Here is a 15,628-nt window from a genome sequence, read left to right on the forward strand (position 1 = left end):
TCTTGACTTCTTGAGCCTAAAGAGGGCGCAATTACTATCCGATGTGGCTGAAATTTTGCATGAAATGTTTTGTTATAACTTTTTTTGCATGACATATTTTATTATGACTTTTCGCCGAAATTTGGGAAAGTGAGTTGTGTTAGGCCCTTAGACGTCCTTCGTCAATTTGCCTCAGATCGGTCCAAATTTGGATATGGCTGCCATATAGAGCGATCCTCCGAATTAGGGTCTTAGGCCCACAAAAGCCACATTTATTATCCAATTTTGCTGAAATTCGGGACAGTGATTTGTGTTAGGTCCCTCGACATCTTTCGCCAATTTGGCTCAGATCGGTCCAGATTTGGATAAAGCTGTCATATAGACCGACCTCTCGATTTAAGGTTTTGGGCCCATAAAAAGCGCATTTATTATCTGATGTCGCCGAAATTTGGTACAGTGAGTAAGGTTGAGCTCCTCGACATTGTTTTGCAATATGGCACAGATAGGTCCAGATTTGGGTATAGCTGCATATAGACCGATTACTCGGTTAAAAGTTTTGGGGTCCTAAAAAGCGCATTTATTGTCCGATTTTGCTGAAATTTGGGACAGTGAGTTGTGTTAGGCACTTCGACATCCTTCGTTAATTTGGCTCAGATCGGTCCAAATTTGGTTATAGCTGCCGTATGGACCGATCCTCCAATTTGAGGTCTTAGGCTCATAAAAGACGCATTTATAGTCCGATGACGGCGAAATTTGGAACAGAGAGTTAAGTTAAGCCTCCTGACATACTTTTGCAATATGGCACAGATCGGTCCAGATTTGGGTATAGGTGCCCTATATACCGATCTCTCGGTTAAAGGTTTTGAACCCATAAAAGACGCATTTATTGTTGGATGTAGCTGAAATTTGGGACAGTGAGTTGTGTTGGGTCCTTTGACATCCTTCATCAATTTGGCCCTGATCGGTTCAGATTTGAATATAGCTGCCATATTGACTGATTTCTCGATTTAAGGTTTTGGGCCCATAAAAGACGCATTTATTGTACGATGTCGCTGATATTTTAGACTGTGAGTTTTGTAAGGCCCTTCGACATCCTTCGTCAATTTGGTCCTGATAGGTTCAGATTTGAATATAGCTGCCATATAGACCGTTCTCTCGACTTAAGGTTTTGAGCCAAAAAACGGCGCATTTATTGTCGGATATCGCCGAAATTTGGGGAAGTGAATTACGTTAAGCCCCTTGAGATTCTTTTGCAATATGGCACAGATCGGTCCAGATTTGGGTATAGCTGCCATATAGACAATCTCTCTATATAAGGTTTTGGTCCAATAAAAGGCTCATTTATTGTCCGATTTCGCCGAAATTTGGGACAGTTAGTTGTGTTAGGCCCTTCGACGTCCTTCATCAATTTGGCCTAGATCGGTTCAGATTTGAATATAGCTGCCATATAGATCGATCTCTCGATTTAAGGTTTTGGGGCCATAAAAGACGCATTTATTGTCCGATGTCGCTGAAATTTGGTACAGTGAGTTGCGTTGGGCCCTTCGACATGCTTCTTCAATTTGGCCCAAATCGGTCCAGATCTGGATATTGCTGCCATATAGACCGATATCTCGATTTAAAGTCTTGGCCCCATAAAAGGCACATTTGTAATCCGATTTCACTGAAATTTGACACAGTGACTTATGTTAGGCTTTTCGACATCCGTGTCATTTATGGTTCAGATCGGTTTATTTTTTGATATAGCTACTAAAAAGACCAATATTTTGTTACACACAATTAAATAATGACTTGTACTTATTAGTATTTGGTCCAAATTGGATTATATTTCGATATAACTGCTATGTGACATGAGATACGCAATTTTCACCGAATTTTGATGAAAGGTGGTTTACATATATACCCGAGCTGGTGGGTATCCAAAGTTCGGTCCAGCCGAACCTAAGTCCTTTTTACATGTTTTTTTTTTTTTTTGTTATGATTTACAATTTGTTACTTTTATTGCCATTTTACGGTGTTTCTTTGGGCCATTGCTCATGTCCTTGTTGGACTATTTTTTGTTGTTTTTCTTTCAGCTACAGTGGAAATGGGAAACATATCCGATTTGTTTTCTACCAAAAACTTTAAGAGGTGCTGAGATAACAGACCTGGATGCAAATGGCCTAGACACCTGCCTAGAGTACATAACCGATGAGGAACAAAATGCAGCTAGTACTTCACACAATTTTCTTGAAGCTGGTAAGTTTATTATACTTCACACCATGGAGGAGGGTAAATAAGTTCTTACACAAAAATAGTCCACTCGGCTAAATTATCAATTAAGCAGTCATTATTTAAATCAGCCTGCATATCTATATCCACAAGGATTAAAGAAAATTATTATTGAAATTTGTATTGTTTTCTCTTTCTGTATTTCTTGCAGGTGGCCTTAATACTCTCGCCATATTGGGTGGTGTTATATTCGTTCTAATTGCCATCATCATAATCTCTGTGGCTATTTGTTTCTCGAGAAATCGTGCCCGCTACTATACTCGAGAGGATAACCTCAATGGCAGTAAGTATTGGATTCGAGAAACAACAACAACAAAAAGAAAATCAAACATGCTGCAGTGGGAAGGAAATGAATAGAAAAAAATCAAGGCTGAAAGAATTTTTCTGCTAGTATTATGGATTATAATAGAAACAAGCAATCACGAATGATAAACAAAGGATTGCAATAAAATGGCACAGGATTAAATTGTTCACTCTTAATTGAATTATCCTTTTGAACATAGAAACATGCATATCCAGACTGCTGCTGTTTGGTTGTTAGCTTTCGATTAAAAACAATCTCAAAGTTTTCGGAGAAAATATTTTAGCAACTGCGGTAAAAATTAAATTGGCAATAATACAAATTTGTTTTAATACTCTTTGACCCACATTTTGCTGAAGTTATTTTCTCAATTTGTGTTGAGTGAAAAAACACAGAGAAACTTCTCATTTATTACCACATACCCTTTAATATATAATATGTTAACTTTGTCTTGGCCCTTTGTTGCTGTTGCTAAAAAACAACCCCCCATCAATTCTGCGAAAAAATGAAAGCCATTTTGGCACAAGCAAAAAATGAAAATAAGACCACCATCGACAACAAATGGTGGCATAAATTGAAGTATTGCTACTTTTTTTGTATTTTGGTGTGATATTTGCAGCAAGTTTAAACCTTCTCCAAGTTGGCCAACACAACAAGCCAACATTGCTTTTGTTGTTATGAAACAACAAGAAAAAAATATAAGCGTCAAAAATTTATTTTCTTACTTTTTAATGGTACTTAAAACTGTTCTCAAAGAGGAAGCCAAAAGTTTATTTTTCCTAAAAGCGAAACTTCTCCCTTCCGCAACCAATTGTAAGGAAAGTTTTGGCAAAATAGGATAAAGTAGGGTTGAAATTTTTGATGGCAATTTCGCTAATATTTTTCTTCTGTCTGGCAATTAAAAAAATATGTCCAAGAAATATTAGGAAGAAAAACTGAGATATAAGTTATGGTCATTCCAAGGTATAGCATAGTACATCCTTATGAGAGGTAATTGAAAAAGTCTGCCAGAAAATTAATGGACACATAGACGCTTATATCAGAATTTAATAGTTAAAAGTTACAAATAGATTAGGTTAGTTAATATGTGTTTGAGAAAGACCCACCTTGCGTATAAGTGATATTAATGTTGGACACTATTGCGTATGATCAATAGCCTAGATAGCTACAAACATTTGGACCTGTGTAGAAAACAAATATTCCATTTCTTTTACAGGTCTGTTAACTAGTCTTTACAATTTTTCAACATTAGCGTCAAGGTTGTCAAGGGGTCCCTTACAACTTACACGGGTTTTATGAGCTCAAAAATCTTAATCAGGAGAGCGGTTTATATGAGTGCAATATCCAAATATGGTTTGATCTGCACCAAGCTCAGCTCTGCCTAAAACTAATAACAAGCCAAAGCGTGCCAAGTTCGCCCGGGCCGAATCTTGTGTACCCACTGCCATGGATTCTGCTAAAAATATGCTCAAATCGGGTGTTGATTGAGACTCTTATGGTCTCCAGAAGTCATATCGGGGTGAAGGTTTTTAAAGGGCCTTTATCTTTTTATGAACCTACCGGGTGAAATTCGTTGTGAGTATAGGATGACACAAGTGTACTTCACCTAGGTTTGAGAAAATAGTAAAGAAAATACATTTTTATTGAACCAAGAAAAAGCAAAGACTTCTTAAAACAAGTAAAAAGGCGTTAAGTTCGGCCGGGCTGAACTTTGGATACCCACCACCTCGGGTATATATGCAAACCACCTTTCTTCAAAACCCGGTGAAAAATGCATACCTTATACCCCATAGCAGCTTTATCGAAATAGGGTCCGAATTGGACCAAATTCGACACGGACATTGAGTGGTCTAATAAGTACAAGTCATTGTTCAAATTTGTAGAACAAATATTAGTTTTTTGGTAGCCATATGCATATAAAAACCGATCTGAATCAAATGCGATGCGGACGTCGAAAAGCCTAGCATAAGTCACTGTGTCAAATTTCAGCGAAATCGGATTAAAAATGACTTTAAATCGACAGATCGGTGTATATAGCAGCAATATCCAAATCTGGACCGATCTGGTTCAATTTGAAGAGGGGTTTTGAAGGACCTTACAAAACTCACTTTCCGAAATTTCAGCGAAATCGGACAATAATTGCGCCCTGTAGGGGCCCAAATCCTTAAATCGAGATATCGATCTGAATGGCAGCTATATTCAAATCTGGACCGATCTAAGATCTGAATGGCAGCTATATTCAAATCTAGACCGATCTAGACCAAATTGAAAAAGCACGTCGAAGGGTCAAACACAACTCACTGTCCTAAATTTCAGCAAAATCGGATTATAAATGTGGCTTTTATGAGCCCAAACCCTTAAATAGAGAGATCGGTCCATATGGCCGCTATATCCAAATCTGGACCGATCTAGACCAAATTTAAGAAGGATGGCGAAGGGCCTAACACAACTCACTGTTCAAAATTTCAGCAAAATCCGACAATAAATGCGCCTTTTATGGGCCCAAGACCTTAAATCGAGAGATCGGTCTATATGGCAGCTATATCCACCGATCGACCGATCTGGGTCAAATTGAAGTAGGATGCGAAGGGCCTAACACAACTCACTGACCCAAATTTCGGCAACATCTGACAATAAATGCGAGTCTTATGGGACTAAAACCTTAAATCGAGAGATCGGTCTATATGGCAGCTATATCCAAATCTGAACCGATCTGGACCAAATTGAAGAATGAAGTCAAAGGGTCTAACACATTTCCTTGTCCCAAATTTCGGCGACATTTGACAATAAATGCGATTCTTATGGGACTAAAACCTTAAATCGAGAGATCGGTCTATATGGCAGCTATATCCAAATTTGGACCGATCTGGACCAAATTGAAGAATGAAGTCGAAGGGTCTAACTCAACTCATTTTCCCAAATTTTAGCAAAATCGGACAATAAATGTAGCTTTTATGGGCCTATGACCCTAAATCAGCGGATCGGTCTATATGGCAGCTATATCCAAATCTGAACCGATCTGAGCCAAATTAGAGAAAAATGTTGAGGGACCGAACACAACTCACTGTCCTCAATTTCGGCGACATCGGACAATAAATACGCCTTTTATGGGCCCTAGACCTTAAATCGAGAGATCGGTCTATATGGCAGCTATATCCAAATCTGGACCGATCTAGACCAAATTGAAAAAAGATATCGAAGGGATGAACACAACTCACTGTTCCAATTCTCGGCAACATCGGGCAATAAATGCACCTTTTATGGGCCCAAAACCTGAATCTATTTTGTCCTACCTTATCATAAGGGGGCTCCAAAGAATGGAAGGAAACTTACCGACATTATTTTATCCTGAAGAGTTTTGAAATCGGATTAAAAATGCCAATGGAGCCTAAACTCTCTCCTGATTGGCGTGTAAACATTAAAGGCAACGTTTCTTCCAATAGGGCCTTCATTAGTAGCCATGATGTAAGCCCAATAGCAACCTGACCCCCGTTAATATGCCACTGAGCGAGCCATCAATCAAGACTAGTACCAGTTACAACCCAAGTAATAGCTCTCAAAGCGGGGAGACAACATTATTGGATTGGATTGTTTTTTTGTACAAGCCAAGCTTGCAGGAATATATAAAATATTCTACCAATGACTTTAGCCGTTTAATTAAAATTTTCTAAAACTACAAATTCAACATGAACTTTGTTCAAAGCAATCAGTTTTTTTTTGGTTTGGCTCATTCAGAGTTTCGCTTATCTTAAAAAAATGTTGTTTCCTCCCTTGTTTTCTTATTTTGGTTTTTTTACGATGTAATTGTATTCCCTGAAGAAATGTAAGAGGAAATTTAACGAAAATTTTATTTTTTCCCAAACAACTTCAATGTGAATGCGAACAAATCGAAAACGAGCTTTTTATTTCATTTCGTTTCCTTCCAAGATGCGTAACGTTTATTATTTTCTTTCTTTGTAGCCTTCAGCAACTTATCTTTGTTTCTTCTTCTCTTGCCTCTAATCCCCTGTAGGTGAAGACAAATGTTTGGAAAAGAATGTGGAAACTACCAACACAACCATTACGGCCCACAGCAATGGGTCGGCCAACGCCTCGCCCACCAATGGCACCAGCAAGAGGACACCAATGAATGCCCAGAGCAATGGCTTCGAGAGCATGGCCTCCGAGCCACTCAATCCCAAGAAGAATGGTGATAACGTTGAGGCCCAGGCGAATGAAATAAATTTCAAGTTTCCCATCGATGATCGCGTGTGCACCATTGATGAACTGATGGTGGCGCCACCACCAGGTCCTTTGTCCACCACCACCACCGGCGCCAACAGTAGCAGTCTGACAAAACCTCCAATGTCGGCTGCGTCAGCAAAAGATGCATCGAGTTGTAGCAGCTTAAATTTAAGATACTTAGCATCGCCCCTTAACTGTGGCAGTACCACGGCCAGAGCGGCCGTGGCTGCTGCGGCCACTGTTATACCACCGGGGGCACCATCGGCCGGTGCGGCAAATACAATGCTCAGCGGCACGCCTTTGACACACCATCATGGCACAATGCCACCGGAGGCAATAGTGGTGGTATTACCACCGCCACCAACAACAATGCTGACAACAGAGCTTCAGCAGCAACAACACCAGCAGCAGCAACATCAGCAACAATTGTTGCATTTAACCACACTTGAACCCTTGGTCAGCGTCAACTGACCCCAAGGCATTATGGGTCATTCGAATGCTACAATGCGATTGCATACAACCACGGCAATGCCTTCGCATTTCAACAATGACTATCACACGCAGCAGCAGCAGCAGCAAATGACAAAAACCACCCATACGTAGATAAACTACGACCAACAGTATAGCCCACAACCACTACCGCCATCACTACCACCACCACCACCAACACTGCTGTTGCAACTTGTGTCCTTGTCCTTTCCCTGTGGGAAGCTATGGAATTGGTTTAAGGCTAAAAACACTTGATGTGTGAGAGTCTTAAACAATTCCTTTGTACAAAGTAATGTAATGTTCTTAATGCCGTTTTATCCTTCATCCATACCCATCTGCAGGTGTATATATACACATACATAAAAAAAAATACTATCATACTTTTTCATATATACACAGACATACACATACAACGTTTTATAATATGGGGCTTTCCACAAATAATTATGTATGGTGAATTTAAAAATACATGTTTAGACTTACAAAGAGGCAAAACGAATGGACATAGAAAGAAAATTGCTCATAGACGCAATCTAAGCCAACTAAGAACCAATTATTTCCTAAAGAAACCCTACTCGGAATCTGGAACTTAAAATTCAACTCAAAAACTGTTTACTTAAGATTTAGAAAAAAACATACTGCAGCCCTAAGCCACTTTCTAAGTAGGGCATTGTTTCAAGCATGTCTGTCTTTTCATCGATACATGTTTTTCTGGTAAGCAAATTCAAAATAAAATTTTCTCGAATTTTTCTAAAAACTATCCTTAACCCATGGGTAAGGTTAAGGAGGCCACATGGCTTTGATCGCCTATCAACTTCTTCCACACACCATTGCAAATAATCTTAGATTTAAAAAAAAAAATCATTTCAAAAAAATTCCATACCATAATCTCCAAGAAATTTTATAATTTTTAGTGGAATGCCCCATATCCAACATTTTGTTATGGTTAAATGTCACCCACAAACACATCTGCTCTCATTGTACTTTATTGAATGTTTATAAACAGTGAATAAAAAAAAATTAATTTGGTTTGTGTCAATAAAATTACAAGGATTACATAGACTAGAGAGGGAGATAGAGAGAGAGTGTGTAGGAGAGAGAGACAAAGCGCCATGCAAACCACAAACCTAACAATGAACATATAATTGCAATGTAATTATGTAGAAAACGCATTTGGGTTAAACCAAAATTTCTTTTTTAATATCATTTGTATTTTGATTATCACATTCTCTTTTTTTTTGTCCTGTTGATTTCACAAACACAAAAACATACAAAGTGCCTAAAAATAGGCAACATAATTGATAATTAACTTTAGTTTAAAAACTCCCCCCAATATATGCATAGACTTTTTGAAAGGGAAATTAAACTTTTTGGTTTTTAAATGATAATAATATATAATATTTAATTTTCATACAACCTGTTGATCCAAAATGGGATTGGTAGGACCAAATCACTGGGTTTTTTGATATATCGTTACAATTTGAGGTAATTTTTAAGATGCACAAAGTCGAAACAAAACAATCTTTCAAAAGTAGTCTTCCTAGACAAGCCATTTCACTTAATACCACAAAAAAGATATAAGAACAAGTAAGAGCGTGCTAATTTTTTACATACCCTCCACCTTGGTTCGCATTTGTGATGTTCTTTGCGCGGTATCTCTTTTTGGCCAAACAAAAAATAATGGCCAAACAAAAGTTATAGTCCGATTCGTACCATAAATGCACTGAATGTTGAAGACCATAGTAGAAGTCATTGGGTAATATTTTGGTCCATTCGGTTATAAAATGAAATGAGGCTATAGATTTATCAAGACCAAATTGGACACGATTGTTGAAGGTACAACGATTGTTGTACAAAATATCAGCCGAATCGGATAAGAATTGCGCCCTCTAGAGGCTTAAGAATTCAAGATCCCAGATCGGTTTATATGGCAGCTACATCAAGTTGTGTATGGATTTGAACCATAGTTGCTGAAAGTCATAAAAAAATACTTTATGCTGATTTTCAGCCAAATCAGATAAAATTTGCGCCCTCTAGTGGCTCAAGAAGTCAAGATTTAAGATCGGTTTATATGACAGCTATTTCCGGTTATGGACCGATTTAGACCATACTTAGCACATTTATTGGAAGTCATAACAAATCACTTCATGCTAAATTTCAGAAGAATAGGATGAGAACTGCGCCCTCTAGAGGTTTAAGAAGTCAAGATCCAAGATCGGTTTATATGGCAGCTATATCAGGTTATGGACCAATTTATACAATTCGTAAATCCAGTTGTTGGAAATCATAATGAAATACTTCATGCTAAATTTCTGCAAAATAGGATGAGAACTGCGCCCTCTAGAGGCTTAAGGCCCAAGATCGCTTTATACGGCAGCTATATCAGGTTATGGAGGGATTTAAACTATATTTAGCACATTTGTTGGAAATCATGACAAAACAATTCATGCAAAATTTCAGCAAAATAAGATGAGAACAGCGCCCTCTAGCGGCACAAGAAGTCAAGACCAAGAGCGCTTTATATGGCATTACTTACTTAGCACAGGTATTTGAATTGATACCAAAACACATCGTGCAAATTTCAGCCAAAATTGATAAGAAATGCGCCCCATATTGGCTCAGCAAAATCGGATAAGAATTGCGCCCTCTAGAGGCCTAAGAAGTTAAGATCCCAGATCGGTTTATATGGCAGCTTCATCAGGCTATATACGGAGACCCTTCGATATCCATCTTCAATTTAGCTCAAATCAGTTCAGATTTGAATATAGCTGCCATATAGACCGATCTCCTGATTTAAGGTCTTGGGCCTTAGGCCTTGGGCGCATTTATTGTCCGATATCGCCAAAATTTAGGACAGTGAGTTTTGTTAGGGCCTTTGATATCATTCTGCAATTTGGCCTAGATCGGTCCAGATTTGGATATAGCTGTCATATAGACCGATCTCACGATTTAAGGTCTTGAGCCCATGAAGGACGCATTTATTGTTCGACTTCGCCGAAACTTGGGACAATGAATTGTGTTAGGCCCTTCGATATCCTTCGTCAATTTGGATCAGATCGGTTCAGATTTGGATGTAGCTGCCATATAGACCGATCTCTCGATTTAAGGTCTTAGACACATAAAAGACCCATTTATTGTCCTAATTCGCCGAAATTTGGGACAGAGAGTTGTGTTAGGTCCTTAGGCATCCCTGTTCAATTTGACTTAGATCGGTTCAGATTTGGTTATAGCTGCCATATAGACCGATCTCTTGATTTAAGCTCTAAGGCCATTGAGTGACATTGAGTGGTCTAATAAGTACATTAGACCACTCAATGTCCGTGCCGTATTTAGTTCAAATCGGACCATTTTTCGATATAGTTGCTATGGGGGCATATGTTATGCATTTTGCGCCGTATTATGATGAGAGGTGGTTTACTTATATGCCCGAGGTAGTGGGTATCCAAAGTTCTGTCACCCCAAACTTAACGCCTTTTTATTTATTTCAAATAGGTAAGTCCCTCTGGTGCACCCTGTATGTTCTCTCCTCAAATTGATCGTACATCAAACACGCTGAACCCAACATAGAACGACATCTGAAAACTAGGTCCTAACTAAATCAAGGTATGAAGAAGCCTTAGTTTTGTCATAATTGACCAACCTTTTGCTTGTAAAGTACTCTTCAGCAAAAAGTACAACGATAGCCTTTACAGAAAACTGTTGATCTACAAACCTGGAATTGAATCTGTACGTTTTAAGCAGAATCCATGATAGTGGAAGGCCAATTCACATGAACTTTCTCTTCATAAAATCATTTGAACAAACATCAAAGTCTATGCATAAGAATTTCATTTTTGATTGATTAACTAACATAAATATTTCCATTATTGATATTTACATAACACTTATTTATGAATTTAATTAAGTTTTTTATTTAACTTAAAATAAAAATATTATTTCTAATATTTAATTTGTCTCTTACGAAACCACACGAACACATTTCTCAATGTGATATTTTCATAAAATGCTAAACAAATAAGAAAAAATAAACAAATATTTAATTAAATGTAAATAATTGTAGGAAAAAGAAAAGAAAACAAAAAAAAAACGATATATGTAAGAAATGCAAATAACAAAAATACCACATTTTATCATAAAGTTATATTTGCATAATTTAAGAGAGAGAAAGAAAGAGAGAGAGAGAGAAAAAAAACACAGAAATATTTATATTATAAAGTGTTCATATGCAAATAAAATTTGCATAAGTATTTTGAACAAATAGTTAAGTTAGAGCCCTAACCTAATCAATCACATATTCGACATTCCATCCTTTTGACTGCTGCATTTGAAAACATCACTCCAAAGCAGTTACACACACACATATGCAGGGTGTTGTTTGTTTGGAGTAACAGAACTTAAATGAAATATGACAACAGCACTTTTTTGAAATAATTATGATTTTATTCCATTTTAAAAACCTTTTATGAAATTTCGGATATTTTTTATGTAAAATTCATCTACTTTAACTTTTTGATAATTTAACATATTTATACCCTACACCACTACTGTGGTACAGGGTATTATAACTTAGTGCATTTGTTTGTAACACCCAAAAGGAAGAGAGATGGACCCATTGATAAGTAAACCGATCGACTCAGAATCACTTTCTGATTCGATTTAGCTATGTCTGTCCGTCTATATGTCCGTCTGTCTGTCTGTCTGTATGTCTGTCTGTCTGTCCGTCTGTCTGTCTGTCTGTCTGTCTGTCTGTCTGTCTGTCTGTCTGTCTGTCCGTCTGTCTGTCTGTCTGTCTATCTGTCTGTCCGTCTGTCCGTTTGTCTGTCTGTCCGTCTGTCTATCCGTGTGCCTGTCCGTCTGTCTGTCTGTCTGTCCGTCTATCTGTCTGTCCGTCTGTCCGTCTGTCCGTCTGTCCGTCGTTCCGTCTGTCTGTCTGTCCGTCTGTCTATCCGTGTGCCTGTCCGTCTGTCTATCCGTCTGTCTGTCCGTCTGTCTGTCCGGCTGTCTGTCCGTCTGTCTGTTCGTCTGTCTGTCTGTCCGTCTGTCTGTCCGTCTGTCTGTCCGTCTGTCTGTCTGTCCGTCTGTCTGTCTGTCCGTCTGTCTGTCCGTCCGTGGAAAAAATCGGTTCAGATTTGAATATAGCTTCCACACATATGTTCGTCCGATTTGCAGTAAGACAGCAATAAAATGGTCATTTGTTGACTGTTCTTCTCTTGAAATTTCGAAGGAAGGATTATCTTATGACTTCTAATATTATTGGTGAATTTCATAGAAATCAGTTCAGATTTGGATGTAGCTCCCATATATATGTTCGTCCGATTTGGAGTAATACGGCAATAAAATGTTCATTTGTTAACCGATTTTCTCGAAATTCGACAGGAATGATTTTCTTGTGACTCCCGCTAATACAGGTGAATTTCATATAAATTGGCTCAGATTTGGATATAGCTCCCATATATATGTTCATCCGATTTCTAGTAATACAGCAATTAAATGGTCATTTGTTAACCATTTTTCTCGAAATTTGGCAGGAAAGATTTTCTTATGACTGTCAATATTACTGGTGAATTTCATAGAAATCGTCTCAGATTTGGATATAGCTCCCACACATATATTCGTCCGATTTGCAGTAATACAGGAATAAAATGGTCATTTGTTGACCGATTTTCTCGAAATTGGATACGAATGATTTTCTTGTGACTCCCGCTAATACAGGTGAATTTCATAGAAATCGGCTCAGATTTGGATATAGCTCCCATATATATGTTCGTCCGATTTGCAGTAATACAGCAATAAAATGGTCATTTGTTGACCGTTTCTCTCGAAATTTGACAGGAAGGTTTTTCTTGTGCCTCCAGATATTACAGTTAAATTTTATAGAAGTCGGTTCAGATTTGGATATAGCTCCCATATATATGTTCGTTCGATTTGCAGTAATACAGCAATAAAATGGTCATTTGTTAACCGATTCTCTCGTAATTCGACAGAAAGGGTTTTCTTATGACTCTCAACATTATTGGTGAATTTCATAGAAATCGGATCAAATTTGGATATAGCTCCCATATATTACACGTTCATCCGATTTGCAGTAATACGGCTATAAAATGGTCATTTGTTAACCGATTCTCTCGAAATTTGGCCTGAAGGATTTTCTTATGACTGTCAATGTTATTGATGGTTTTTATAGAAATCGGATCAGATTTGGATATAACTCCGACATATATGTTCGTCCGATTTGCAGTAATACAGGAATAAAATGGTTATTTGTTGACCGATTCTTTCGAAATTTGGCTGGAAGGATTTTCTTATGACTCTCTTTATTCCTGGTGAATTTCATAGAAATCGGTTCAGATTTGGATATAGCACCCATATGTATGTTCGTCCGATTTGCAGTAATACAGCAATAAAATGGTCATTTGTTAACCTATTCTCTCGAATTTTGACACGAAGGATTTTCTCATGGTTTCCGACATTATTGGTGAATTTCATGGAAATTGGCTCAGATTTGGATATAGCTCCCATATATATGTTGGTCCGATTTGCAGTAATACAACAATAAAATGGTCATTTGTTAACTAATTCTCTCGAGATTCGACAGGAAAGATTTTCTTATGACTTTCAATATTACTGGTGGATTTCATAGAAATCGGTTCAGATTTAGATGTAGCTCTCATATGTATATATCGCCCGATTTTCACTCCTAGACCCACTACAAGCGCATTTTTTGGCCAATCTTCCCAAAAAATACAACGCTTTTTTCGACGAATCCCACAATATCCATAAAGTTTGGTCGAAATCGATTTAGATTTGGATATAGGTCCCATGTATTTGTTCGTCAGATTTTGGATAATTTGTTGTCATTTGACAACCGTAATTATTACATTTTGAACAGATTTGCTTTGCTCGAAATTTTATATAGGAATTTTAATATTCTATATGGATACATCTGCCGAGGTACATCAAAATTGGTTCAGAATTAGATGTCCATCTTTTGTCTTTTGTGTTTATAGGGTAGGTTTAGGGTATTATAAAGACCGCACCGCCAGACTTTTGCCTTTCCTTACTGGTTTTGTTATACCCTACACCACTCCTGTGGTGCAGGTTATTAGTTTGTTTTTAACTTCTGCCATTTCAAATGCAACACCCTGTATATGTAAGTTTTAAAGTTATTGTATTTTTTTTTTTTTAGATATAACCTGTATAGTTTATATTAAATTAAATATAAACCACAAAATAGTAGCATAAATTCTTTGCAAAAATGGAGAATAACAAAATGAAATCAATAAAAAATTAAACACACTTAAACATAAGCATAAAGTCTATAAAGAAAAACACATGTAAGATTTATAAAAGAAAACATGTAACAATGTAAGATTTATATATACATACCAACAACAGTGTCACATGTATTCACTTTTGAAAAGACAAAAAAAAAAAACTGACAAAACAAATTGACTCCAAAGGGATGCATGCTTGCTTGCATGCATACCTACAAAAACATTTACACATAGCGCTCATTCATACACCTAGTTCATATACAAATAAACACATACTCACCACACACACACACACACATACATAGATAGTTATACTTACGAAATGAACTCAATAACATGGTAAGAGATAATTTTAATTGTTCATAGTTCAAAAGAAACTAAAAAAAAATCCAAAGGCCGAGATCACACACACACACTCGTACATACAACCACAATCATGGCAGTCATTTAAAACGGCTTAATTGGTTTCATATATCAAATTCTCCGTTCAGTTTGTTTTATGGCTTCGAACCCATGCATTGAGTTTATATTTCATTTATTATTTAGCATAGTTTTAAGAAAGCATTTATTTAAATCCTAGAATTATTTTGTAGCACTTAAAGATGCAATGAAACATTTTTCTACAATTATTTGAAGCATTCCCTTTTGCAAGTTCATCCAATTATCAAATATGAATTTTTTATTGATGAGTTATTTAAGACTTCATATGAATGAGTTTTTGTAAGAGCTAAACAAGAATTGAATGGGGAATATCAATAAAAACATAAACTGAAATAAATTTTATAAAAATTACACAAAGTGCTTATAACAATTCTGGAAAAGGGTTAAACAAACAAGGTGAGTACGAAATTTTGTAAGGCAATCTATTATGGAAAATATTTGTAACTTGCATCACTACTGTGGTACAGGATACATATTGGAACAGGGTGCATTTATTAGCAACGCTTCAAAAGGAGAGAATCTGAAACCATTGTTTATACTGAAAAAAAAAGTTGGCCCAAATTTTAAGATTTTTCCTTATTCGTAGGCTTTTAGCAATGAAAATGGGCCACAGACCAAACACTTTAAAATAAAGATGCTATCTTTAAAT

General features: G+C 37.0%; 1 protein-coding gene across 1 annotated transcript in view; it reads left to right on the plus strand.

The window, feature by feature from the left end:
• The window catches only part of LOC106088611 (carboxypeptidase N subunit 2), a 202,906-nt gene extending 187,716 nt beyond the window's left edge, over window positions 1–15,190 (plus strand). The window contains exons 11-14 of the mRNA XM_059365083.1: window positions 2,055–2,217; window positions 2,402–2,533; window positions 6,564–7,978; window positions 10,757–15,190. Coding sequence (XP_059221066.1) covers window positions 2,055–2,217; window positions 2,402–2,533; window positions 6,564–7,246 — 978 coding nt within the window. The 3' untranslated portion in view covers window positions 7,247–7,978; window positions 10,757–15,190. The remainder of the gene's footprint in view (window positions 1–2,054; window positions 2,218–2,401; window positions 2,534–6,563; window positions 7,979–10,756) is intronic.
• Window positions 15,191–15,628: the final 438 nt, after the last annotated feature.

The sequence above is a fragment of the Stomoxys calcitrans genome, chromosome 3 (assembly GCF_963082655.1).
Source record: "Stomoxys calcitrans chromosome 3, idStoCalc2.1, whole genome shotgun sequence".
In the NCBI taxonomy this organism is placed as follows: Eukaryota; Metazoa; Arthropoda; class Insecta; order Diptera; family Muscidae; genus Stomoxys; species Stomoxys calcitrans.